General features: G+C 52.2%; 1 protein-coding gene and 1 long non-coding RNA gene across 3 annotated transcripts; one reads left to right on the top strand and one right to left on the bottom strand.

Annotated features, from left to right (window-relative positions):
• Positions 1-650: 650 nt before the first annotated feature.
• On the top strand, positions 651-18,691 carry TNS4 (tensin 4). Its single transcript, XM_029927876.1, has 12 exons — positions 651-1,089; positions 7,144-7,567; positions 8,628-9,052; positions 11,122-11,208; positions 11,550-11,675; positions 13,166-13,258; positions 13,363-13,440; positions 14,240-14,308; positions 15,139-15,307; positions 16,044-16,112; positions 16,370-16,396; positions 16,874-18,691. Exons 1-12 carry the CDS (start codon positions 651-653, stop codon positions 17,013-17,015), a joined length of 2,148 nt encoding a protein of 715 aa, XP_029783736.1. The 3' UTR covers positions 17,016-18,691.
• LOC115282062 lies at positions 7,785-9,392 on the bottom strand. Of its 2 annotated transcripts, none has more exons than XR_003904500.1 (2): positions 8,882-9,392; positions 7,785-8,736 (listed from the first exon to the last, which is right to left on the bottom strand). It is a non-coding gene; the product is annotated as an uncharacterized LOC115282062 (long non-coding RNA). The 2 variants fall into 2 exon arrangements; XR_003904501.1 differs by having other exon boundaries at positions 7,785-8,364.
• Positions 18,692-27,531: the final 8,840 nt, after the last annotated feature.

Raw genomic sequence — 27,531 nt, 5'->3', positions numbered from 1 at the left:
TAAAAGGCTTTATGTGTAATGTATGTGCATAGTAATTACTCGATAAATATTAGCTAGTATTTATTTAACAAATAAGGCTGTGACATAGTAGATATTCAATAACCTCTCAATTGAAGAGATTTTAAGAATCACTCACATAATGCTTATTATGTGCCATGCACTGCTCTAGGCAAGCTACAAATCTTAACTCATTTTACAGATAAGGAAAACTGAGGCACAGAGAAGTTAGTTAACTTGTCCAACATTGTACAGCTAGTAAGTGGTAGAACCAGGATGCAGACCCAGACAGTCTGGCTCCAGTATCCATGCTTCTTATTTTATTATTATTTTTTTAGTGTTTATTTAAGTAATCTCAACACCCAACATCCCGCCCAACTCACAACCCTGAGATCAAGAGTCACATGCTTTTCCGACTGAACCAGCCAAGCGCCCCACCCCCTACCCCGCCAGTATCCATGTTTTTAATGAATGAATAAATATGTCTTTGTTTGGGGGGAAGGAGTGGCAGGGGCTTCATACACCAAAGTTACTCAGTTCCCAATCCTGGTCTCTTTCAGGTCCTGGCAGCTTCTGGTTGGCAGGCGACATCTTTGAGATATAAGTGAGGCTGACTTGAAACCAGAGGTAAACCGACAGTCACTGCCCCCACCATGTCACAAGTGATGTCCAGCCCCCTGCTGGCAGGAGGCCATGCAGTCGGCTTGACTCCCTGCGAAGAACCCAGGAGGGTCCTGCACCCAGCACCCAGCCCCAGCCTGCCACCCCAGTGTCCTTACTACACCACAGAAGGCTGGGGAGCCCAGGCCCTGATGGCCCCTGCACCCAACAAGGGGCCCCCCAGCAGACTCCTGCAGGGCTCACAGGCTGGGGCCAAAGCCAGCTGCCTCCTACAGTCCTCTGGTGAGCAGGCCTCGGGGGCTCTGGAGGACCTTGACTCCTACATTGACTTCTCACTGGAGAGCCTCAACCAGATGATTCTGGAACTGGACCCCACCTTCCAGCTGTTCCCCCCAGGAGCTGGTACCCCCTGGGCTGAGCCCACCCAGAGCATTACCTCAAAGAAAAAGAAAGAGGAGCCTGAAGCCTTGGGTAAGGACCTGGGGCACTATGCCAGGAGGGGGTGCTTGGGGACCAGACCTCATGAAGAAGGACTTTTCTATCAAATCAGAGGAACAGGGGACAATGTCCTCTTGGGAGGTGCTGTGCTGCCCTAAACAAGTTACTTAACCTCTGTTTTCCCTCCTATATAAAGGAGATAAATGCAAGTTTCCCTCACTATCCAATTCTATTTTGTTACCGAGTTTGGAAAGGTGATGGATACCTGTTTTAGGTGATTTTTCAGACTTTAAATAAGCTACTATATATAAGAATTTCATCCAACGCAGTGCAGTAAATAAGAGCTTCATAAATGTGGAAACCCTGAACCTCATTGTTCTATGGTCTATCTCTTTAGGTCCTAACCCAGATCCCTTGAAACTTTTGTAGAATTGCTCTCTGGGCCTCTGTTGCTGTTTAGGGGAGTATTTCTCTGGGGAGTCCCAAGCTGGAAGTTGAGTCACAGAGTTCAGTTTATTTAGGGCAGGACCCTGCTGTGTTTAAACAGTGATGTGCTGGTAAATGTTTAACACCTAGCTCCACGATGGGGTGGGAGAGAGCCCTGATTTGAAACATCCATCAAATTTCACAGTATAGATTCTCCCACCAGGGTCAAACTATCAACATGGTATCACTGAATGTAGCACTTGAAAGACATACTGTACTAGGCCATTACGGTATATACAGTATTTCTACCATACAATACAATAGATATAAATAACCTCAAGAGTATAGATAATAGTGGGTGCCTGGCTGACTCAGTCAGAAGAGCGTGTGACACGTGATCTCAGGGTTGTGAGTCTGAGCCCCATGTTGGGTATAGAGATAACTTAAATAAACAAAACATTTTTTTAATGATATGTTTAATAGTAAAAACCATTGGAATGTGGTGAATTGTACTTATTACTTTTGTTTTTACCATGAGTTATTTTGTGTAAGTTTGTATAATTTAAAAAATGTTTAATGTTTATTTATATTTTGAGAAAGAGAGAGAGAGCATGAGTGGTGGAGGGGCAGAGAGAGAGAGACACACAGAATTAGAAGCAGGCTCCAGGCTCTGAGCTGTCAGCACAGGGCACAACACAGGGCTCGAACTCATGAGCCAGGCGGTGAGATCATGACCTGAGCTGAAGTCGGACACTCAAATGACTGAGCCACCCAAGTAACCCTATATAATTTGATTTTTAATCATGTCTAAGTTTAAAAATCAGCTGGACAAAATCTGAAAATTTTAACAATTGGCTCCCATGAACTGGTGCAACTCAACTTCAAAACCAGATCCAAGGAAATCTAGAAATCCCCACATCTGGTGTCAGTGTCCCAAACAAAGAGTTTCAACTATACTCTGAAGATGAGGGTCAAGAAGCAGCAGCCCCATTAGATAGGCCAGAAGACTGAGGTCTCCAGGGGTTTAAACAATCAGCATGGGTTAAGGGGTACAATTAGGGTAGAGATAGAGTCCATGAGAATTTCTACCTATTGAGCGCTTATTATATCCAAACACTGTGCTGAGCGCCTTACAGGAGAACATTTCATCCTCCCAATCTATTCCCACGAAATATTTTATGCCCATTTAAGATGAAAAAACTGAGACCGGTGGACTTCAGTAAGAAGCCTGTCCAGCCTAATCACTGGAGGCGGGCAAACCTTACATAAGCTATTGACTTCACTTCTTTGTCTCATATTCCTCATCTGTAAAATAGAGATGAGTTCTTACCTCAAAAGGGGGTGGCAGGGATTAAAAGAAATAACACGTGTTGAGTGTTTATCACAAATCCTGGCATGCTGTTAGTCATTATAAATGACAGCTCTTTTAATTAAACTCTGGGGTTGCATTTAAGACCAGCCCCAGCAGAGGTTCAGGGTCTGGGGTGGAGGTGAGCCCAGCACCCAGGTCCACTGGCGCCCAAGTTCCCAGCCTCCAGCCTGCCTTCTACCCCTCCCATTGAGTGTTGCCTGCCAGAGCTGTTAAAAGAACCACCTCTATGCCCCAAGATCTTCCTGCTCCTCGAGGCCGGTCACAGGCATGTCTCTACAGGGAAGGTGGCTTGGGTCTAATTACCATTGGCAGGAACAAGCCCAGGGCTTTAATGTTCATACCCCAAGGCAGGAGTTCCACACACTCAAGGCCAGCTGGGGCAAGACAGGTCTTTGTGGAGCGTCCACATGTAAGGGGTGTGGACATTGACAACCAGGCCCTTCCTCCAGGGACCAATGGTCAGTGGTCTGTGTTCTCCGATGCTCTGGGCACAACCTGCCATTGTGGGGATATGTCCACCTGACTCGGGGTAGCAGAGAGGTTAGGGAATGAGTGGGCAGCCAACAGAGGTCAGAAGGTCCCAATGAAGCTCCCACCACCCCCAGCTCTGCCCTAGCCTCTTCTGATGGAATAAGAAAATCCTCTGCTCTAACCTCCACCTGAATGGTGGAGATGTCTGGGAGCTCACTACCTCCTGAGGCAGCCAGCATAGTCAGAAAGTTCTTCTCTGTGAGCACTCATAGCCCATGTGATGGGTGGCACCTGTCTCATGCATCTTGACCTGCCAAAACCCCCATCTCAGACCACCACTGATGACAGAAAACACTCACCAGCCTGTGGCAGCATTGCTAATTCTGGGCCCCGTGGTGAGTTCTCATTGGGCCAGTGTATCCAAATGTGTAGGATGCCCCACCTTGGCCTCTCATCCTTCCTTCTCTTGGGGTGTCAAAGGGAAGGTGTTCCATAACTGTGGTGCTAGTGGATGTTTACTGTTTCTCTTCGCCCTCACTCGGCAAAATTAAACATGAAGCATCGGCAAGCCTGTGCTTCTCTTTTCCCTAAATGTGCATAGATTTCATAATGCATGATCTCAGCAACTACCCTGTGAAGGAAATAGCAAAAGCCTCATTTCACAAATGAGAAAATGAGGCTGAGGGAGAAGGAAGACCCATGGTCACACACAGTCAGTGAGTCATAGGCCAGGCCTCAAAGCCCAGGCTTCTGGCCTCCAAAGTCTGTGTTCTTGCCTTTCTCTCTTCTCTGATGCTAGTTTCCTGCCCTCCAGAGCTTTGAAGAATAAATCTGTTTGGAGGCAGACTGTGGGCTCCTCTTCTGGGGCTCCACCTCCCCCCGCAGTGATCACACACCTCCCCCAGCTCCCCTGCCCCTGCCTCTTGCTTATCTTCCTTCAGACTTACCCTGGAGGGCCCCCATCCCACCAGGAGCATGGCTTCTCCAAGCAAACACCATCTCCATCTCCATCACCCCTTCCCATCTTTGGAACAGGTGCCCACATTTCATTTTCCAGCAATTTCTGCCAGGCGAAGCTGTTTGCCAATCCCAAGTGAAGGAGGGGTGTTTAATAACTATCTCTCTGCCCCCCACCCACGTGTCCCCTTCCACCAGCCCGCCTGCTGCTGGCGCCTGCATCCACCCAGCACTGCTCAGACTTGCCCCGCAGGCCTGTAAACAGCAGCTGCACCCTGGTGAGGGTGTGGGGGCCTCCCCCAGCCACATGCACCTCAGGGCAGCAGGGAGAGGTGACTCACAGCTCCAGGACTCCTTCCGTCCTCCCTTCCCAGCCCTACTCTGTCGTCCCCCAAGAAAGGCCTGTGGTTAGTGTTTGGATGACCCAGTGAGTAGGAAGCTCAGAGCTTCCCCGGGCCAAGAGACCCTCCCCAAAGCAACCAAGAACTTTCTCACAGGGCCAGGCCTTGGGAAAGTGTCCTGAGGAGGCCCTCCTCCTGGAAGAGGCCCCCCAAACTGAGCACAGGAGCAGGAGTTGGATTCCTCTACTCCCTGGCTGTGTGGCATCGGAAAACTCACATAACCTTTCTGAGCCTTGATTTCTCATCTCTTATATGGAATTAATAATATTTTCTACTTCAGTGGAGTGGTTAAATGAGCTAATACAGGGAACATGTTTGCAACAGTGCTGGCACGCAGCATTCAATAAATACCAGCCATTATTAAAAATTATGAAATAAATGCCAGCTCCATTGCCACATTTCTCTGAGCCTCAGTTTCCTCATCTGTAAAAGCAATGCCTGCTGGCGCTGGGCATAAGAGCTGAGAGGATTATGGGTATAAGCTCTATAAAGTCCTATAAAAATAGAAGCTATGCTTGCCAACCTTCCAGAAGAATGCATTCCAAGACCTCTACTTTTTCAGAACCCACAATACATTGTGCCAAATAGCCTTCTCTTGTCTTCAGCAGTGGGACTCCCACTTTAGCTGGACAGTGTCAGCCATCTGACCAATACTGGCCTCAGAAAGCAGGCAAGCAAGAGTTCTCTGAAGAACCCACCATGGGCCAGGCTCCAGACATCATTCATCTATGTATTTTATCCTTACCACAACCTCGAGAGATTGATTTTACATCCCCACTTTACAGAGGAGGAAACTGAGGCTCACAGTGGTTAGGAACATTTCCTGATGCCCTTGGCGGGAAAGTGGCAAAGCTAGGGACTCACACCCAGGTTTGTCTGATGACAAATCCAGGCCTGTTCCTCTACCCCTTGGAAAAGCATGCCCAGGTCAGCCTGCCAGCCCCCCTCCTCTAATGTAATCCTCCACCCCCACCCCAGCCCAAGCAGGCTCAGACAGAGGCAGTAACCACGAGCAGGCTCAGAGGACCTACCCGGGAGCGGGCTGGGGCAGGCAGGGATTCCAGTCATGGTGGGCGGGAATTGGTGCATGTGCCAAAGCCCAAGGGGGTGGGAGGCTGGCAGACAGGAGCTGAAGGTGCAGTTTCCCGCTGACTTTGCCCCAGTTTCCATCCTGGGAAGCCAGACACAGGACTCAACAGGCCTCCAGGAGGGGGGAGCAAGGTAGCTCCCACCCCCCACCTTCCACCACCTTTGCTGGAACAGCCCCAAGGACAGTTCCCTTTCCCCCAGGTCAAGAGGAGGGGGTGTCCATACTCACCCTGGAGAAAACCACCCAGTGCCCCACTCCAGGGAAGAGCAAGTTCTCAGAACAGAAGTCCTGGGGCCCCCCTCTCCCTCCACTGGGAACAGGAAAGAGCACTGGAGTGAGCCACCATGCTGGGGCTTGTTTAATATTCAACAACTTTGCACCAGTTAAAAGCATGGTCCGGGAGGTCCGCAGCTTGATAATGTAGCAAACCCTGCCCTCTGGGAGCTCCTGCTCTGAAGTGGACTTCCTAAACTCTAAAGTGCACTCAGATCTCAGGGAGTCTTGCTACGATGCAGACTCTGATTCAGCAGGCTTGGGTGGAAACAGATTCTGCACATCTTACCAGCTCCCAGGTAAAGTGGTGCTGCTGGGCTGGGGGCCACAGTGGTGTGGATTGGTACACACTGGAATCAGCTGGGGGGTTAAACAAACAACCTGAGGTGTGGGTCTATGCCAGAGATTCTAATCTATTTGGCACGAGGTGTAACCTGGGCATTAGGGTTTTTAAAAGCTCATTGGGTGAGTCTAGTGTACCACCAAGCTTGAGACACCCCCCCCCTGGTCTTTATTGTAGACTCAGAGGTAGAAACAGCCTTCACATGCCCTGAGTAATGGAAGCATCAGAAAATGTGACTGGCACACTCTATAAAGCAGTCATTTCAACCTGAGGAGAGGGGCCTTCACTCAGGAGAGGATTTCCTAGTTTTAAAAGACTGACGTGCCAAAGAACAGTTCTATGCCTCCTACATTCATCTCATTTCATCCTTATCATAACACCAAAAGGCTGGGTATAGTCACCCGATTTTATATGTGTGAAAGCCAAGGCTCTAGTTGCTGAAGTCCTTTGACCAAGTTCTCTGATAGTAAGTGGCAGGGTCAGGTCTGAAACTCAGGTCTGTTAGATTCCAAGGCCCGTGTTCATTCCACTCCATCTCCCCATCAAAGAAGAAATCACAAAGAGGGTGACTTTGGAACAGCACCTAGAAGGTGGAGCTGGGTGCTAATCCTAACCCAGCAAACTCCTCATCTCTAAGCCTGTTTCCTCAACTGTCTAAAAGAAGGGAGACCAGATGGGCCTGGGGACTCTTACAGCATTCCTGTTCTGTGAATCCAGGCTCCCGGATTTCACCAATGCTCTGCTCTCTCCCCAGACATAAAGTACATTGAGGTGACCTCCACCAGATCAAGGTGCCTTGATGGCCCTCAGCGCTGCTCCAGCCCATCTGTCACTCCGCCCTATGGCTCTCCGCGCAGTGGTGGCCTCCTCCTTTCCAGAGACATCCCCCGAGAAACTCGAAGCAGCAGCGAGAGCCTCATCTTCTCTGGGAGCCAGGGCAGGGGGCACCAGCATCCTCCTCCCCACTCTGGGGCTCCCTCCTCTCAACCCCCACCCTCTCCCAGCATCTCCATCCCCTGCATGGGGAACAAGGCCTCGGGCCCCCATGGCTTGGCCTCCCCACTGGTGGCTTCTCCAGGCTTGGAGAAGGGGCTGGGGGTCCCAGCCCCACAGCGGGGCAGTAGGGTCTCTGTCTTGTCAGCCAGCCCAGCATCCGACATCAGCTATGTGTTTGGAAGGTAGGTCACTCCCATCATAGCTTCTCATATTGCCTCCACCACACACACACACACACACACACACACACACACACACACACACATCCTAAAATCATGGATGGGCACCTTGTTTTATCTGAGCAAAATCAGGATGCATACCAAACACAAAAGAGTGAATATTCTCTTTTATGTTATCACAGCCATTTGGACCTCAAGCTTTCCTCAAGCACTTAGAATATAAGTCAATATACAAAAATTTTTATTTATGCCTACTTCTTGGGAAAAGAACTGTTACATTCATGAGGCATTCATATAACCCATCTCAAGGAAAAGATTTTTTTCCAACCTCAAAACACAGGGGCGTAAATCAAATTTTGGGGCTTAGGGAAAGCCACTTAGGAAAGAAAAGCCTCCCTCCTCTTTATTGCTAGCAAAACTTAGGAGGGGGGAGGGAGACCTGCCTGGGCATTATTCATAATTGCCCCAGCCGGTGTGCAGACCTCACAGTGGAGCCGCACACACACCCTGCCCAGAAGGACCAAACCTCAGGACCTCTGTCCCCCACACCGACTCCAAAGCTGCTGTGCCAAGTCAGTCATTGGCAAGGAGGCTGCGATTCCACAGCCGTGGCCATTGGCATGGGACTCAGAGCTCAGAGAGAAGTCGGGTTGGATGCAGAGCAGGTCTCCTCATCTTCCTCCAGCTGGGGAGTTCCCTCTGCATCTGTCGTAGACACGGTCCAGCCTGGGTCCAGCCTATGTGCGGTCCTCTTGGGAATATGGGAGTGCGTCTGTGGTAGCTCTGTCAGACCTGCCTGGCTGGGAAGGCAGAGGGAATCTGGTCCAGCCCAAGCCCACAAGACTTCAGGGGATCAGCTGACTGGTTACTTTAAGTGACCAAAGACTCTGCAGTGCAGGGATATTTTTGCATCCTTCAGCATCCCTTGAGGATCAGGTGGACATGTGCTTTGTCCTGGGCTATGGGGGTGGAGTATGCAGTACTCTATTTAACCAGAATTCTAGGCCCCTGAGTGTCCACTCTGACATCCTAACACCCTGTCTGTCTGGTGTCCTCCTTGCAGCAGCCAGTCCCTCCTCCACTCCAGCGTCTCCCGCCATCAGTCATCTTCTAGATCCTTGGAAAGCCCAGCCAGCTCTTCCTCCAGCCTCCACAGCCTTGGCCAAGCGTCCCTGTGCACAAGAGCCAGTGACCTCCAAGTCCCTGGCAACCCCACTCCAAGCATGGGCCAGCCCAGAGCAACCCACTCCCCACCACTGGCCAAGGAGCATGCCAGCAGCTGCCCACCCTCCATCACCAACTCCATGGTGGACATACCCATCGTGCTGATCAACGGCTGCCCAGAACCAGGGTCTCCTCCATCCCAGCAGACCCCAGGACACCAGGACTTTGTCCAGCCTGGGGCTGCTTCTTCTGGAAACTCCTATCCAGCCACCAGGAGCCACAGCCAGACTCTGCCAGATGCCCGTCTCACCACATCCTTGGAGGGTATGTTGTAAACCAATACTTAAACCGTTGCAAGGTTTGGCTTAGGGGAATAGACAAAACATCAGTGGGTTTCTGCAATAGCAGGCCAACATGCTGACTACCTGTTGTGTGCCAAGCTCTTTGCCAAATACTAGGGACAGAGAGATAGCCACAGTCTAGAAAGAGGAACAAAAGCCAAAGATCAGTGTCGAGTAAGATAAACACAGAAGTAAAGAGATATCCTAAGTCTTAGGGGGCCACAGAGGGAGGAGTGGTCCTTTCAGTCTGCAAAACTGGGAAAGCTCCTCAGAGGACATGACATCTGAGCTGGATCTGGAAAGTGGATCAAGTCTGGAGCCAGAGCAGGAGAGGAGGGGCATTCCCAGCAGAGGGAACAGCCCGTCCACAATCATGAAGGTGTAGAAGCAGCACATGCATGTTTAGGAAATGACTGCAGTGTTGGGTGTGGGGTGAAGTCATTGAGTAATCTGGGGCCAGATTGGGAAAGGCCTTGAACCCCAAGCTAGAATGAATTTTACCCATTAGGCCATGGGGGCCTAGCAGAGAGTCTCAAACAAGGGAGTGTTTGGGTTGGAGGATCACATTCAATAGATCACTCTGGCAGATGGACTTAAGGGGAACAGTTTTGTTTTGGTTTTCATCACGAAGTGGTCCAGACAAGCTATCACGGAGGCCTAAACCAGGGCAGGGCGGGGCAGTGGAGGAGAGAGGATGGAGCCAGGAGACCCTCAGGATATGAAAACAGCAGGCTTGATGACTAACCCAGGAGAGGGAGAGGGAGAAGGAGAGTCAGTCCTACCTCTGACGTGCGTGAATGACGAGCACACAGAGGGCTGACCAAGACAATGCGTTCCAACTCAGACAGCTAAAAACCACAAAACAGCAAACACCCTCCTTCCCGTAGTCTGTGACTACAGGCGTCCAAAAAGAACAAAACCAGCCAGAACTCAAAGCAGGAAACACAGAGGCACAGCCTTAGCACCCACGGGGTGCATCTCTCCAGAACAGAGCCCCTGCAGAGCCCCCGGGGACACTGTCCCTGCTCCCGCCTCATTCAGCCACCTCCTTCCTGAGGTTTCTCAACCGTCACTCAGTCACAAGCATCAGGGTGACTCCTGGGGGCTGTGATGCTCAGTCTGGACCACACTGCCATTCAGGGAGCCATGTCAATGTAAGCAAGAGAAAATCGCGTGACAGGTTTGCCTTTGAATCTGCTCTGATCGTTTTCCCAGGACAAATGGTTTACATATTTCAGTACATTCTTTTTATAATGAGTTACTCTCAACTGGCCACGACACACCTTTTTAAGATGCCAAAATTAAGAACCATGGCTCTCTTAGGGGGCCCGGGAAAATGGTCATTTTGTCATCTCAAAGAGCACATTTGCTCAGCCTGGTGGTATTCCCATCCTGGTTTGGTGATACCCCAGGATATCACTGATTACATCCTGGAATCTTATCAAACTATGCAAACTATTCTCAAAACAAAATCCAGGCTAATTGCCTAGGCTATTGGAGCTTTAAAGACCCTCAGAGGCTGGTTAGTATAGTACATTCAGTCCTCTCTGGGCTTCGGGAGTAAAATGTTGTCCCAAAGGAGAGTCAGGAATCCTGTCTCCTGACTTCTTATGCACAGGCTCACCTGCCCAGATCTGCTGCTTTCTTTTCCTCAACATTTTCTTTCAATTTCTTTTCCAAACTCCCCAGGACACTTTAGGATTCTTGAGGAGGAAGAGAAGGTGAAATCAGATGATACATCTCAGAATCCCTTATTTATCCCTTCTTTCAGTCCACCCCAGACAACACTAGATTTGAGGAACTGTTTCTCATTAAACTGAGATCTTATCTGTTTGTGATTCATTACCAAGGATACAAGGGGAGACTCCTAGGTCCTACATGTGCCAAACCCTGGAATTCTTCTGTTGGATGTTGCCTCTTGTAGGACGTTGGAGATACAATGGGGGTGGGGTAGAGTGGGGTGGATGGAATGGGACCACTGGGCAGAGGAGGGGGGAGGGTCTCTCAGCTCCCCTTTGTCCAGCCTACAGTGTCCACCCTCTCTGTCTCCAGGTCCCCCCAGGGACATGCAGCCCACAATGAAGTTTGTGATGGACACATCTAAATACTGGTTTAAGCCAAGCATCACCCGGGAACAAGGTAAAAGGAAGCACTGCATTTCAAGGGCTGAGGACAAGAGTCAAGCCTCAGTCCTCCACCTTGTGTCAGACGGATGGGGCCCTGGGTCATGTTAGAGGAGAGAAAGTCAAATGGTAGGTCCAGGGAAGGGAGTTATCTTGTGAAACTCATGCACATTTCAAGGAAATAGAGACTGCAGCAGGGAGGATAGAGATTAGATAATAGAAGGGACTTCCTGGCATCCGAAAGTGATTCTGTAATGTCTGCTCTATGAAGACCTTATGGAGCTGGGGGACAGAGGTGTCCAGAGGAGGTCGGGGGGAGAGTGCGGTTAACTGTCTCTGACCCAAGGATTGTTTCAGCCATCGAGCTGCTGAGGAAAGAGGAGCCAGGAGCTTTCGTCGTGAGGGACAGTTCTTCCTACCGAGGCTCCTTTGGCCTTGCCTTGAAGGTGCACGAGGTCCCTGCATCTGCCCAAAACCGATCAGGTATGCACCAGAGGTCTCTGCCCTCACTCGAGGCCTCGCAGACGTGACGGGGTATGGTGGGCTTCGGTCCCAGCTCCGCCACCTCTGTCTCTGCCTCGCAGCAGGCCCGTAATGACAGCTGGGAGGAGGGTCCACCTCAGCGCTCTCCCAGCTGTCCTCCTGCAGGGAGGTTCTGTAAGGAGCTCCTTCCATAGCAAGCTAAGCTGATTCTGCCTCCTGCAGTCCCCAGAGTCCCTGCTCTGCTCTCGTGGGGAGCCGAGGAGGAAGTTCCCAGACCCTCTTCCAGGATCCTCTCCTCTGGGCGCCCACCTCTGTCCAGACCAGATTTATTGTGAAGGAACCCAATGTAGTCATGACATGTGTGCCCTAGCTTATCACGTGTGACAGTTTATCACAGGTGATAGCTTATCGTGTGTGAGCACTGGTTTATCACCTGCACGCGATGGTTTATCGTGTATGTGCTAGTTTATCACGCATGTGATAGCTTATCACAAGCTCTTCCGTGGTCTCACACATCTGTGGGGCATCCATCCTGCACCGGGATAGCTCACCAAGGAGACAGATAACAACAGATCATTATAGTACAAGGTACCTAAGTACCAGCCCCTCACCAAACCCCAGAATTGTAGCTCTCACATGATGAACAGATGAGGTAAATGGGCCTCCAAGAGTTAGCTGATGAACCCCTGCCCCGCTGCCAGAGCAAGGATGAAAATCCCAAATTCATGCTCTCTAGACTATGCCTCTCTGTCTAAATCAGAAAGTGACCTCTGGGGCGACATTGGTTATCAGGGCAGGCTTGCCACCAAGCACAGAGAAGAGGAAGCCAGGGGCTGGTGAGAAGAACAGATGGGCATTGTTCACCCCCAGGGCCAACCTGGCATCGGTAGCACCTGGGACCTGGGAAGGAGTGGGTAGGGGGAGAGAGAAATCAGACCGACGAGTTAAGATCTGGTTTCAGTAATCACTGAGAACCATTCCGTAGCTCTTGAAACCAAGAAGAGAAAGATCTCCTGAGAGAATTACTGGGCGCAGAAGCTTTTGAGCAAAAGCGTTGACACCTCCTTTGTGGGAGGCCTTGAAGATAGGGGGTGAGGTTTTTTTAGGTTTTTTTTTTATATTTATTTTTGAGAGACAGAGAGAGACAGATCATGAGCAGGGGAGGAGCAGAGAGAGAGGGACACCCGGAACTGGATCAGAAACAGGCTCCAGGCTCTGAGCTGTCAGCACAGAGCCCGACACAGGTCTCGAACCCACGAACTGCAAGATCATGACTTGAGCCGAAGTCAGACACTCAACCGACTGAGCCACCCAGGCACCCCTGAAGATAGAGTTCTTACCAGCAGTCCCACCTAGAGGCAGGGGGCTGGACCAGTTAATCTCTGGATGGACCAGGAGGAGGCAGGTCAGGAATGAGCTGATCAGTGTTTGGCTAACCTTGGATTCTGGAACTCCCATCCACATGCCCTGTTTCTTCTTTCTTTGTCCAGGTGAGGACAACAGTGACCTCATCCGCCACTTCCTCATTGAGTCTTCCGCCAAAGGGGTACATCTCAAAGGAGCAGATGAGGAGCCCTACTTTGGTGAGCCTCCCTGGCCTGCTGCCCTAGGGTGGGCCCCACCATCCTGGGCCAGGAGGCTGGTCTGGGGAAAGCCTTCTCACATGGGGCTGCCTGTCTCCTTGCAGGGAGCCTCTCTGCCTTTGTGTGCCAGCATTCCATCATGGCCCTGGCCCTGCCCTGCAAACTCACCATCCCGCAGAAAGGTGGGTCTGGGCCCCAAAGAGGCAACATCGGGGCACTGGGCCTGTATGTTCTTACTAGAAAGGCTCCTAGTTGTCACATCTAACCTGATTTATGGATTAGTGTCACAGTTAAAAGTGCTTTGTCTAGCATCCATCCAGCATTCCACTTCCTGGCTTGAGAATTTGAGAACGTAGACCTCTCTGAATCTCCAATTCCTCCTCTATGAAATGGGGGCCACCACTATGTCGAACAGGTGTTATCTCCATTCCACAGATGAGAAAAGGGGGTGCAAGGGGCTGATTAATTCACCCAAAGGCATACAGATCATACATGGAACCGAGATCAGGAAGTCCCATCCAGAGCCTACAGCCCTGTAGGCTGTTGAGCTGGAGTGGACGATCTCAGGGTGTGTAGGAGGATCAGCAAGGGGATTCTGGGAGAGGAGTCAGGGCAAGGGGAGCCCCCAGTGTGGTGATGTGGAGGGCCTCCCAACTTTCTAAAAAGAAAGGCCTGGGTTTGGGAAGGGCCCAAAAGAAGGGAGGTCAGATTCTTCTGAGGACCAGGTGACTGCAGTAGTCCAGGGGCTGGAGGAGTGAGGAGGGAAAAGAGGGATCAAAAGACTTGCAAGCTAGGCATCTGAGGAGCCCCAAGTGACCCCCTTTATCTAATTACTGTAATCACTCCAGGTTTCTCAGCAGCTTGCTTCCTGAAGGTGGGGGTGGAGGTGGGAGATGTTCAAAGGGATTAATGTTCCTAAGAGAAGGGTCCGTTCACTCTACCCCCACTCCCTCCGGGGCCTGTTCCTTTGCTTTGGCTCAGAATTGGGAGGCGGAGATTCCTCAGACCTTGCTACAGGCAGCCGGGCCTCCTGCCTAAAGAAATCCGCAGGTGAGTGGTACGGAGGAAGCTCCAGGCTTGGCTGGGCCCCCGGAGGGCACCTCTCAGCCCCCGCACACACATGCACATGCACGTCCACACATGTTCCCATCACAGCTTTATTTCTTTATCCTTAATAAGGTGCCCAAGTCCTCCCCATCCCTGTAAACCCAGAGGTGGGAGGCTGCAGGCCTGCGGGGTATGGTCAGTGGGCAGGAGAGAGGGAGGTGGGTGAGGCTTACACCCCATCCTGCACACGCATGGGCACATGTGGACATGCTGGAGTCTCTCTGGTTCTGAGGGACCTTCCTAGGGGGTGGTCTCTAGGTCTGGGATCCTCTATGGGGTATCAGGTCCAAGTCCTAGGGGTTTCCATGGAGAAAGGTCACTCCTCTTCACGTCCAGAGGCCAGGCACAGATCAGCCCTTGTCTGAATGACAGCTCCTAAAGGGACCCCCTCTCCATCCTTGTCTTCTCCACCTTCTCTTGACAATGAAGCAAGGCCCCAGGGCGGGTGGAGGTGGAGGCGGTGCCACCCATGCTTCTGGACAGAAGGAGGGTTTGTCTGGACATCACTAACATAGAGCAACAGCCCCTCCTTTACTCCACCTAAGGGCCAGAGGCCAGAGCAATGCAGAGCAGCAGATGATCCCAAAGTCTTCCGGGATTGGCCTCAATCCTGCCTGCCTGCTGGTGGCTCAGAGGAGTCCCACTGGATTCCTGAAGAATGAAGAGCCCTGACCCCTGGCTCTGGGCAGAGGGAGGACCAGGGCCTGGGTGACCCCGCCTGCCTCTGCATGGTGGATCCCGGCAGGGCCCAAGCATAGCTTTTACATCCACAGGCTGCCATGCCCTGTACCTGACCTCCGTGAGTGTAGAGACCCTGAGCGGAGCCCTGGCCGTGCGGAAAGCCATCTCAACCACCTTTGAGAGGGATGTCCTCCCCACACCCACCGTGGTCCACTTCAAAGTCACCGAGCAGGGCATCACCCTGACGGATGTCCAGAGGAAGTAAGGGACCTCCCTTGCTCTGGGGCTGCTGGGCTGGGCATGGGGAAGTGGAGGGGATGGCTAAGACGGCCCGTGGATCAGAGATGAAAATAAGATTCAGGATCCTGAACCCAACGTGGTCAGTGACTTGCTGAGTGACTCCAGGAAAGTTCCCTTCCTTCTCTGGGCCTCACGTCAATGACCTCATACCAAAGTCCACCTTTCTGTGACCAATAACAAACTATAGAAATGATCCCTGAAAGTATAGTCTTTCTGTGACCAATAGATGGAATTAACCAGCATCCATTGGGCACTGGTTAAATCTGCATCCATTGATGGAACATCTGCAAAAAGCCAGACTCTAGCTGCACACTGGGACACAGTAAATGAGATCACTCCTTCCCCAGGCTCAAGGCTTCACAGTCTAGCAGGAGCCCGGTCCTGGGCTGGATGAACAAGAGATGAGCAAGACGCCATTCTTATCCTGAAGCAGTTATATGACACATGGGCATGGGGCGGGGAGAGGGTAAAAATATGTAGGACACAAGGCAGATTCACTCCATGAAAAGAAAGAAGTGCCTACATGTGCCCCGGGGCTCAGAAGTGGGAAAGGTCATGGCAGGCTGTAAGGGGTCGAGTTGGGAGGCTTCTTGGAGAGCGGGGCATCTGACCTCCTGGAGAGCTGGAGATGATGGAGGTAGGACACGGCCCTGAGACAGGCTCTCATCAGCTCTCCTTCTCTCCCTGCCTCTTCCAGGGTGTTTTTCCGGCGCCATTACCCCCTCACCACCCTCCGCTTCTGTGGCATGGACCCCGAGCAACGGAAGTAAGTTCAAGGCTGGGCCCAACCCAGGAAAACCATCCAGGGCCTACCTGCCCGCTGAGGTTTCTTGCTGACTCTGGGACTGGGATCACAAACAGAGCCTGTGAGCCTCGAGGGGCCAGGAGCAACATGATGAGGGCAGGGTTCGACTTGGTGGAGTGTGGATGCAGCTGGCTGTGCTCCCCTCGCTGCTCAGCCAGAGACCTGCGGAATGCACAGAAACCTCAGTACTCATTGCTGTCCATCTTCCTTTCCCACAGGTGGCAAAAATACTGCAAGCCTTCCTGGTAAGCCCTTCCTGTGCACTGTCAGTCACCATAAACTCTCCTGGAGGGAGTTACAGAAGGAGGGAGGCCCTATCCTGATCCTGAGAGCCCATGGTTTTGAAGGGGGTGGCACAGGCCCCAGTCCTCAGAGAGCCTCCAGTCTGAAGGGGGAGACACTTAGCCTGGGAGCCCTCAGTCTAGTGTAGGAGGCACAGGTTCTAACCTCAAGGAGCCTTAATCTTTAGAGATGCCCCAGTGTGATGATCAAGACCCATCCTTGCCCTCATGAAACTTCTACTCGGATGAGGAATACACAAGTCCTGTCCTCAGGGCCCCCCCCCATTCAAAATGAGGGAAACGTAGATCTGGAGGAGGAGGAGGTATATCCTATCCCCAGTGAGCTGGGGAAGGGGGAGGGAGGAGCACGGTATTCGCTGAGATCACCTCTCCTAGCCTCTATGGACCCACCTCCTCACTCAGGCTGTGCTCTTCCACCAGGATCTTTGGATTTGTGGCCAAGAGCCAGACAGAGTCACAGGAGAATGTATGCCACCTGTTCGCGGAGTATGACACGGTCCAGCCGGCCTCCCAGGTCATCAGCCTAGTGGGTGCTCTGCTGCAGGACACGGAGAGGATGTAAGGGGAGGGAGCTTCCTCTGCACCTTCCCAGGCATCCAAGGGGCTGGAACCCCTGAACAAGGGCTGTAGCCACACTGATGAGCCAATCTATTGGACTGGAGGAAAGAGATACCAAACCCTTGGTGAAACCCTGGGAACCCTGTGACCTTCAGCGTGACCTTCATCCAGACCCCACTGTGTGTCAATTGCCTCAACCAAATAAGGAGGCTGGGGACAGGCCAGCTGTTCTTCTCAGACTTTGGTGGGCATCTTAACAAGTTCCCTGTGATCCTGAAACACACCCACACCTGAGGACCCCACACAGAAACAACCTCTGAGGACCCCTCACTCCATCAACTTGGACACTACCAACACAGCAGCCTGAGTCAGAGACCTGTGACGCTCTGTCATGGCAAACAGCAGGTGCTGGATCAGGACCCATGCACCCCTAGCCCAAGGTTGACCTGGGAAAGATGATCTGCAAGGATTGACCAAAAGAGGCATGGACCCCCTCTATTTTCCTCCATATCTGTTCCTTCCACCCCCACCCCCACTTCTGTAATGGCTTCTTGGACGGCTGTTCCCAAGACAAAGTAGGATCTTCCCTGCCCTGGATTCTTTAGGCCAATGTGGCCATGGTTGTCAGGGCAGCTTAGCAAGGGGAAACTTGTCCCCATGATCAGAGACCACCCAGCTGTTCTCACATTCCTGATGTCTAATCCCCGCACTGCAAATGAGAATCAGCTCCATCCTTTCTTTCAAATTTTTGGTAAGCAAGTGTCCTCCAGCTGGTGTCACAAGTGCCTTAATGCTGCTTGTGCAACCCACAGGAGGGAGGTGGGGGCCTGGAGACCAGACACAAGGGCCAGCTTTCTCTGGTTCTGCCTCAGCCCCCCGTCTTGCTGAATGCCTCTGCTCCCCAAAACAGCTCTTGGACAAACACGGAGAGGCGGTACAGCAGTAGGGCATCACCTGGCCACACAGCCACACGGGGGCAGCAGAGAGTCATGAATGCGAATAGTCAGCCAACTCCAGAGGTCTGGAGAAGCTGGGCGGTCTTTCTCCCACCCCACTTCCATCAAGACTCCCAAGAAGCTGGAATAGTTTGTCTAACAGGCCTGGGGTCCTAAGAAAACCACAACATGAGGATGGAAGAGGCTCAGAGAAGAAGCCCACTTTTGTTCTACAAGGAGCAAGTGCCTGCCTCCTCCCAGCTGTGGGCCTGGCCACAGCATCATTATCATTATCTTTGGCCAAGGTTGAGCCTGACAGATTATGGTTTCGACCGAGGAAACCAAACTGGACTGCAGCTGCCCTGGGCTGGCAAGACTGGCTGAGGGCAGCCCACCCAGCTTGTGCTCAGGCACTGCCCCATCCCTGGAGAGTACAGAGCACGAGGCAAGGTTCTCCAGGTCCCAGTGGCCAAGTCTCAAGGTTATATTCAGAGGGTTGGCAGAGCCCCCCGTTTACCCATGGGTGCCTATGTAGTTCCCATGGAAAATAAAATGTCTGTCTTGATTCTAAGGCATTCAGGGCTGCCCCCTCGGAGGTGCAGACCTAAACAGAGAGGGGACTTGAGTTGGCAGGTGGTGGCAGTGTCCTAGAGAAGAGTGCATTTGCCACAGTCCCTCCTACCCACCCAGGCCACAGCAGTACAATATCCACTGGCTTCCCTTCATAAACCATCTCTTAAACCTTTCCGTGTTCCCTGCGTACCTGACACACTCGGTTTCCTTCTTCGTGACTCTTGCCTACCATTCTGCCTTGAAGACAGAGTTGAGATTTTGTCCATATCCCAGGGCTTAAGGCGAGTATGTGTAGCCCCCCTGACAGATCCCAAAGTCTCACCCGGGCTCCCTTAGGGACAAGGAGAGGCAGGTGAAACACGGGCAGCTCAAGGAGTCTGGAAGGGTCTCTGAACCCAGATGAGCCCTGGGCTACCAGCTCAGCCCTACAGAAATGGAAAATGGCTTCATCATTTCACCCTGGGCTTGGGGGTAGGAGCGGTTCTACCACTGGTTTTGGCCAGTTGGCCGTCCAAGTCTTGCCAAATGGTACAGGCAGGGCCTCGGGAAATCTACTTTCCTAGAGACTCTTAGGAAAGGAGGCGGCTGCTGCTGTTTAAACCGAGCGCTGTGACCCAGTGGCAGGAGCTGCCCTGGAGGGCCTGTGAAGAGACTCTCCCAATGGCTTTGAACCACTGTTGAGGAGCCCTGCCTCCCCTCTCACTACCAAACTTCAGTGCCAGCCTCCCACCGCAGCAGCCCCCCTCGACCTGGCCATGGACTGAGTCCATTGAAGGTAATACTCTCTGCTGCCTTTACCATAATTCAGCTTTCCTCCAGAAAGATTTAACCAAAATAATTGACTTAGACTTCTGCCAATGGGCAGAGCAGCCAGCCCAGCAAGGGTAGGAGGGTTAGTGGGCAGAGGGGAGGAAGGACAGCCACCAAGCCAGGAGCCAGGAGGGGAGGGGTCTTCACATCTCAAGAGTTTTCTGTCTAGGAAGCCCCAGGCCTGGCAGCCTTTAGTCTGAGGCCTCCCTCACCAGTACCTTCCAATGTCACCCTCCCAATTTTCCATCTCTCCGTATCCTGCTATCTATACACATGTACCACCCATCCCCCCTCCCCTAATCTCCCCCCACCCTGGTTCTCCCTTTCCTTCCTCACCCATTCTTTCTTGACCCACCTGCCCTCAAACCCATCCTCTCCCTCTTTACAGAAAGAAATTCCTCTCTCTCAGTCTTGTCCCATTTATATTTTGACATTTATTTACTTATTTTGAGGGGGAAGGAGCAGAGAGAGAGAGGGAGAATCCCAGGCAGGCTCTGCATTGTCAGTACAGAGCCAGACGTGGGGCTCAATCTCACGAACCTTGAGATCATGACCTGAGCTGAAATCAAGAGTCGGATGTTTAACCAACTAAACCACCCAGATGCCCCCTCACTCCTGTCTCATTTAATTTCCTCACCTCTTCTTTGTCCCAGCAAAGGCCTGCTAGAGTCGACGGGAAGGGAGAGGGGAAGCCACCTGCACTGCCAATCATTTTTTAAGACTCAGACTCCCACTGTCTCCAAACCCTGCCTCCTCTCTGGCCACAGAGTGACCTCCCCAGAAGCCTGAAGCACCCTCACCCCTGCCCCCTCCCCCACACTCATGCCTGCTCACCTCCGCTCTTTCATCCTCAGCCTCCTGTTCTTAACTCCCGAGCCATCCAACAGGCTGAGGGCTTGGAACCAGGACAGAGCTAGGAGGTGAAGGGCTCACAACCCAGAGATCAGTGCCTTGCTTCATGCAACAAGGGTTTTCTGGCTGGAGGCTTTCTTCCTGTGCGCCAGACACACAGATCAGCGCAACGGTGTTCTAACAGAGGTTCGCAAGTGCCACTCAGGGCTGGCGGGAAGAGTAGAAACAGGGAAGGTAAACCTCATCCATTTGGAGGGAATGAGGACCATGTTACCAAGGAGGTAACATTCAAGTTAGGTCTTCAAGGGTGAATAAGAGTTTAGCACGCAAGCAGGGGAGAAAAATCAACTTTTAACGGGAGGCTCTTATGTGCTAAGTACAATGTGAGGCACACTGTGTTATGTGGAATCCCATTTTACTGAGGCTCAGAGGGTTAACTTGCCATATTCAAGAGCAATGGCAGGAAACAGGATTCCAAATCTGTGCCTGTTCTACTGCCTCAGCCTTCTCAGACAAGCAGATGGGTGAATAGATGTGTGGAACACACAGGGACGAGACGATACCATATTCACTGTGGCTGAAGTATATGGTGCCCAAGGGCGTAAGTGTGAGGAGAAGCAACGAAGAATCAGGAACCAGATTATCGCAAGCTGCAGGTGCTAGGCTGAGAATGTCCTGGAGGTGAATACTTGTTACGTGAATGAATGACTGAATGAACGACTGAATGAGGTTGGGCTCAGTACCACTGTATATGGTTGTGCAAGTCGTACAATGCACAGTCATACTTGGCAACCCACTTGGACTTCATCTAACAGGCACTGAGGAGACATCAGAGGCTTTCAGCCAAGGAGTAAGGGACCAGATTTGTGCTTTAGAAATATGACGAGGGTGCCAGGAGACAGGAACTGAGGGCTGGGCTGGGGAAAAGTGTGACCAGAAGAGGAAGTTGTGAGAACTTGGGCTCTAGGCCAGGAAAGGAAGAAGAGCCTAAGGAGACAGGCTGGGCAGGAACCTACTTGATCTAGCCTTGATCATTGGTTCTTCTGACCCGAAAGGGCCCTGTGGGAAAGAGCAGGTCCAAGTAATCCCAGTCCCACTCGTGTGGGTCTCCTCAGGCAGCCATTACATGACAGTGGGTGGCCTCAACAACAGACACTTTTTTGGTCACTGTTCTGGAGCCTGAAGGGCCAGCATGGTCGGGTCTGGTGAGCGCTCTCTCCCTGGCCTGCAGACAGCCCCCTTCGGTTATCTTTCTTCAGTGTGTGCTCCTAGAGAGAGAGCTCGAGAGCTCACTCTTTTCTTTTTTTGGTTTTTTTTTTTTAAGTTTATTTATTTATTTTGAGAGAGAGAATCTCAAACTCCATGCTGTCAGCCCAGAGTCTGACTCAGGGCTCAGTCCCACATCCCATGAGATCATGACCTGAGCCGAAATCAAGAGTTGGGTGATTCATCGGTTGAGCCACCCCAGGGACCCCTCTCTCCCCTTCTTAATAAGGCTACCAAGTCTGTTAGATGGACAGCTCATCCTTCCTATCTCAGTTAACCTTAACTGACTCCTAAAAATCTATCTCCAGATACAATCACACTGGGGTTAGGGCCTGTGAATTTCGAGGGACACAGTACAATCTTGCCCCAGCCATGTTCCCCACTCCCATAGTCCCCCTGTGCTGGCCTGGCTGGGGATCTCTTCTCCCTGACCCTTAGAGACAGCCAGGGGTTTGTTTGGTAAATCTCTGCTTCCTGGAAAGTATCTCAGCCTTTACCTCCCTGCAATCGAGTCTTATCAAGCTGGTCAAGTGCAGCTTGGCTGGCGGAAGGTCTGGGGGCCAAGCCAGGAGGAAGGAACCAGAGAATAAGAGGAGAGGAAGGAGAAGGGAGAATGCCACTCATCTGATGATTCACTCAGGCACCAAACGTGTGCTGATCTCTCGTGGGAACGGTGCACGATTAGGCACACCGGGGTCAGGCAGGGAATGGCGAAGAGGTCTGTTTGTACCGCAGCATGAGATGTGACACCTCACGTACACTGAGGTGGAACATGTCTTTGCCGAGCTCACCCCACTCACACACACACATGCACACGCACGCGCGCACGCACACACACACACACACACACACACACACTCTTCCCTCTTCTGCATTAAGAACTAGAAGCCCGAGTGGTCAGGCAGAGCTGAGTGCCGGGGCCCCTTTGCCCCTGACAGGTTTCACGATTTAGAACAAGTCACTTCTCTAGGCACTGAATTTTGGTTTCCACAACTATCATATCCACCTCACAAAAGTAAGGTTGTGGAAAGCCTAAAGCCACACTGAACATGAATGTACAGACGTGCATTATGAGAAGGGAGGCATTCGAATCAGTCTGTTACTGAGCATTCAATATATTCCAAGTACCATACCGCTGGAGCAGGAGCTCCGTGAGAAAAGGTGAACTCCCAGCACCTAAAACAGTGCCTGGCACACATCATGCCTGCAGTATTTGCTAGAAGCTTTGCCACATGTGAGCTCATTTAATCTTGACAACAATACTACATAAGTACCATTACCTATCTTTATTTGATACACATAGACTTGTGGATTAGGAGATTAAGTCAATTTCCCAGCATCCAATCATAATAAATAGCGGAGCGAAATTTGAACCCAAACAATCTGGACCCTAACGCACGGTGACGACGATAATAAAGATGACATTTGGAGCTTATTGAACCCGAGGTCACTAAGTCCAATCCCCTGTTTCCACATACATACACCAGGATGGGGTTGTCTGCCCTCCTTCTAGTGTCTCTGCCAAACCCCTCCCCTCCCATCAGGGATTAGGTCTCTAGCCCCAGGTCACTCCCGATGTTGACAAAGTCACCCTCCTTCTTTCTGCCTGGAAATGGCACATCTCCCCCTATAATCTCCCAGCCAGAATCCCAGAATCTTCCCTCTGGACCTCCCTCCTTCCTCCCCAACTATAACCTTTCTTAGCTTCCACTTTCTGGTACCTGAAGAATCCTTTCCTATGGAAAAAGGGTAGATGCCCAAACACCCCCTTGGGCTCACTGGGAAATGGTACAAATAGAATATTGCCCTGAGTTCTAACCCACTTCTGCCACCAGCTTATTTATGCCTTCAGACAAGCAAGTCACAGACTCCACTAGGGCTCCGTTTCCCACCTGTGTAATGGGTGAGCTAGACAAGATCTTAAAGGCTGCTCCCAGCCCTGGTCTTCTTGAGAGTGACCTTTCTCAGCCACAAGGCTAGAGCCACCCTCTCTCCCCCCACACACACTCCTCTCCAGCTGAGAAATTCCCCCAGGGCTCTCCCCAAAGCTCCCTGTGTGGTCTCCCCCACCACTGTCTCCAGCCTAGAACTGCCTGGGGGCCGCCTCTGCTCTCCCCCAACTCCAGACTTGCCCTCTGCTTTGGATTGTGCTGACCCTCCCTTCGTCTGCCAGGACGCAAGTCCTCTACAAGGCCACCATCTACAGAGAGCACGCAAACGGAGGCTGGCCCTTCCCCAGCCTGTGGGCCTGCTCCCCTCACTAGAGCCCCAAGAACATCCCCACACAGGAGTTTACAAAAACCTTTTGCATTTTAAAGGCAACCTTTCCCACCCCTCTCCCAAAAAAAGGAAACTTTTCAAAACTTTTCAGGTCTCAGTTTACATTTCGATATAAACCCCTCTGGGCCTACTGCCTGGGATTTAGGACTCACCCACCCCTAAATTCGAAAATCTCTTTTGGGGAGGGTTTTGGTTTTTACCACAGCCTCTGCCTCATTGCATGGGGTGGGACCTGCCCAGGGCTTTTGGAGGTGGGGGTGGTCACAGTTCCGGGATGGCCTGGCCTGACCCCTTACAGGGCCAGCGATCAGGCCAGGGTCACTGAGCAGTCACATGTCACTTTGAATGGGAAGCCTTGAACTGAGGCTGAGAAACGAAGTTGAGCAACAGCTCAGCCAAAGGCAACTGGAAGTTTTTTTCTTATGTTTTTTGGGGGAAAAAACCTCTATTGTCCGACTAACCTTCCATGATGCTGGAAAATTGAATTTATTTCCTGAGCAGTCTGGTCCAATTTCCCCTGGGTGGGGACAAGACTGGGCTTCCCTCCCTGCTGTTCCAATTTAGAAGCCCGGGCTCTGCTCAGGGACCGGGACCCAGGAGGGAGGCAGGGCCCCTGATCTCTGGCAGCGCCCCCCCAAACACGATCCTTCCCCAGGAAGCCCCCATTCCAGCCCCAGTCTGTAAGGAAGCTTTTTGCGCAGTTTCAAGGTCCCAGTTTCCATTGCCATTCTTGCTTTCTCAATAACCTGGGTCTGCTGGGCAGCTTTCTTGGCCTGTCCCAGACCCACCCCGGCAATCCGTGTGTGCCCCTCTGGGTCCCCCAGCTTCCTGCCTCTGTCTCTAGACTCTTCAGGGCAAGCCGATAGAGGTACAGCTGTAAAGCATTTGCGCTGGCCGCCAGGCTGGCGGGGAAGCCATCTGCGGCCCGGTAGCTGCCAGACCTGCAATGACGAGAACGCTGGGCCCCAGCCCTTCCACCCCAACCCCTAACACAGGAACCTCTCTGTCTACCAAGGCCTAGGAGGCCGAGGGGAAGGGGAATGACCTTGAGGCCACTGCAGGAGACATGGTACAGACATAGTCAGCCCCTACTTGACAGCTTCCAGCTGAACTTCACTGCAGAGGTGGGGGAGGGGGTGCTGCTCCCAGAGGAGGCTGTGGGATGGTGGGGAGGGGGGTTGCTGCCCACCCAAGCCTCAGCCAGGGACTTGTCGTCAGCTGGCCAGAGCCCCACTGCCACCCTTCCTTAGCTAATAGAAAAGTCTGCAGGCCCCCGGTGGGTAGAGTAGGGAAAAGGGAAAGGACTCTCGCTTCCAGCCCCACCAAAGAGAAGCCCCCACATTCCCACTTTCCCTTAGTCTAAACCCTCCTCCCATTCTGGAAGGGAGGGGGTGGGGTGTATTGAGAGAATGGACTTCTGAGATGCCTCCGGCCTGCAGCAGACCCATCTGGTTTCAATCAGGAGAGCAGGTTCCCAGATCATAGAGGGGCGTGGGGGAGGGAGGCGGTGCACATGATCCGCCCCCCAGCCCCTCTCCAGGGTGCAGCCCCTTCCCCATTTGATCTCCTTTCACCTCCAAGGTGGGCCTCACGTAGCCCCTGGAAGACTAGGCGAGGCAGGGAAAACTTAGGGAACAGTAGTACAGACCCCAGACCTCTATCCATGTTAGAAGAGCAGACCACAGAAGAGAGAGACAAACCTAAGGAACGGGGCCTGGAAGGAGAAGAAACATCTGCAGAGAGAGTGAGAGCAAGCGAGGGGCCTAGAAACCACCAGGTCCCAACCGGACCTTATCACGTGGGCAAGCAGAAGTCCTGAGAAGGAAGTCTGTTAGATCCACTTGCTGAACTCAGCCCCAAGCCCTCTTCAGAGCATCCCACCGGCAGTCTTTCTTTTTTAAATGTTTTTTTATTTATTTTTGAGAGACAAAGAGAGACAGTGTGAGCAGGGGAGGGTCAAAGAGAGGGGGAGACACAGAAGCTGAAGCAGGCTCCAGGCTCTGAGCGAGCTGTCAGCACAGAGCCCTACATGGGGCTCAAACCCATGAGCTGTGAGATCATGACCTGAGCCGAAGCCGGACGCTTAACCGACTGAGCCACCCAGGGGCCCCACCACCTGCAGTCTTAACAGGAATTGCCGTCCCCCTTCAGCAGATAGGAAAACTATGGCTCACAGGAGAAGAAAGTCCCACCTGTCCAACCTCACCCAGGGGATAAGCAACCAAGGCCACCATTTTGGCTTCCCTGCCATCTCTAGACTTAGATCGAGTGGGGCCCAGTCCTGGGGAAATCTACCCTCCCCAGCTAGGGCCTGCTGACATTGTGGAGCCCTCACCTGCTCAGTCCCAACTCCTGTCTCCAGGCCCAGGATGAAAGCATACAAGCCTAAAAACAAGCAGTCTTCCTGGTCATGGCTTGTTGCCAGGGTTCTAATCCTGGTTCTGGATGGCTTTGGCTCTTGGGTCTCAACTTCCCCATCAATAAAATGGATGAGTGTTGTCTAAAACTGGGCTGGACAGTGATTCTGTGATTCCCCAAACCTCCAGTTCTATCATCCGAAACAAACCTAGAGGCTTCCCTTGGCTTGGGTGGTCTTTAAGAAGACGGGTGATCCCAATTTCAGAATTTAGAGCTGGCAAGAGAGCCAGGCTTTAAAGAGAACGAGGGGACCCAGCCAGCCATGGAAGACGCTAATCTCCATCTCTCCCTGGGGGACTTCACTGCCGCCTCCACTGAAAGCAATTTGTCATGCCCTGAATTAAGTGATTCCAACAAGGGTTTAATTTCAGTTTAATGGCTCTGTTTTTATGTGTAATTAAATACCATTGCATGGCGAAAATATGTTGTTTGCACTTTAGAGACTGTGTAAGACCCCGGGAAGCCAATCCCACTGGGTTTCTACTCCCGGGTTCCACCAGCCCCTCCCCTAGTCTGGCTGGAAATGTCCAGGTCCTGGGGAAGGGGGTGGGGGGCCTGGGGAAGAGAGGAGGGCGGTGAGGGGAGAAGTGGTCCTGGTGGCGCCTGCTCACTCAGTAGAGAATGTTTCTAATTATCCTCAGCACCCCCACTTCTACTCCCTGACCCTAACTCTCCCCAGCCCCTGGGGCCTCAGACAGAGAGGGGACAGATCACTATGACAGTGAGGATCTAATTAGACCCTTGGCTGGCTGAAGTGGTGTCTGCTCCCCCCTGGGTGTGCCCAAAGTTCTGCTCCATTGTCTCGCCTCCACATATTATTCCCATTAACTCCCTCCTCCCCCATGAATATGCTTCCTCCCACATTGACCCTCTCCCCTGACTCACAAGCCTCCCCTCTCCGCCTCCCCTCTTCCCTATGACAACCCCACTACGAACCCACACTGACCCAGCATCCTAGCTGCCAGCCTGCCTCAGAGCTCCATCCAACCACATCATCTTGCCTTCTCCTTCTCGGTCAGAGGTGACATTGCCACAGGGGTCTGGAATGCAGGGGGAATTTCTCTGGCTGGGAATGTTTAGGGTCATTTACCACACAGCCATAGCCTCCTCCAGAAAGGGGGGCCAAGCAGGCACCCCAAGTCCTGCATGCCTCATAACATTCCTGGGGCAGCTTGGTATAGCCCAATCTGGCCCAGAGGGCAGAGGAGTTGGGACGAGCAGCCTTTTCCTGGAAGGAGTTTGCAGTGGCCAGAACCCAGGGGCCTTCATAGGAGGAGGGGCCAGGAAGCTTGGCCAACTCTCCAGAGATGCCCCTGCCTGAAACCAACCCTGAAATCAGTCCAAGTCTCCCCTTTCTTCTCCCTGCTTCCACCCTGCTTGCTTGCA

This window comes from Suricata suricatta, chromosome 17 (genome assembly GCF_006229205.1).
Source record: "Suricata suricatta isolate VVHF042 chromosome 17, meerkat_22Aug2017_6uvM2_HiC, whole genome shotgun sequence".
Lineage (NCBI taxonomy): Eukaryota > Metazoa > Chordata > Mammalia > Carnivora > Herpestidae > Suricata > Suricata suricatta.
This window is presented reverse-complemented; position numbering and strand designations above follow the sequence as displayed.

Bases quoted from the DNA above. Each gene is read 5' to 3' on its own strand.
- TNS4 (XM_029927876.1), top strand. From the start codon at position 651: ATGTCACAAGTGATGTCCAGCCCCCTGCTGGCAGGAGGCCATGCAGTC. The intron at 9,053-11,121 runs GTATGTTGTAAA...CTCTGTCTCCAG, and splicing joins TCTCACCACATCCTTGGAGG to GTCCCCCCAGGGACATGCAG. The intron at 16,113-16,369 runs GTAAGTTCAAGG...CCTTTCCCACAG, and splicing joins ATGGACCCCGAGCAACGGAA to GTGGCAAAAATACTGCAAGC.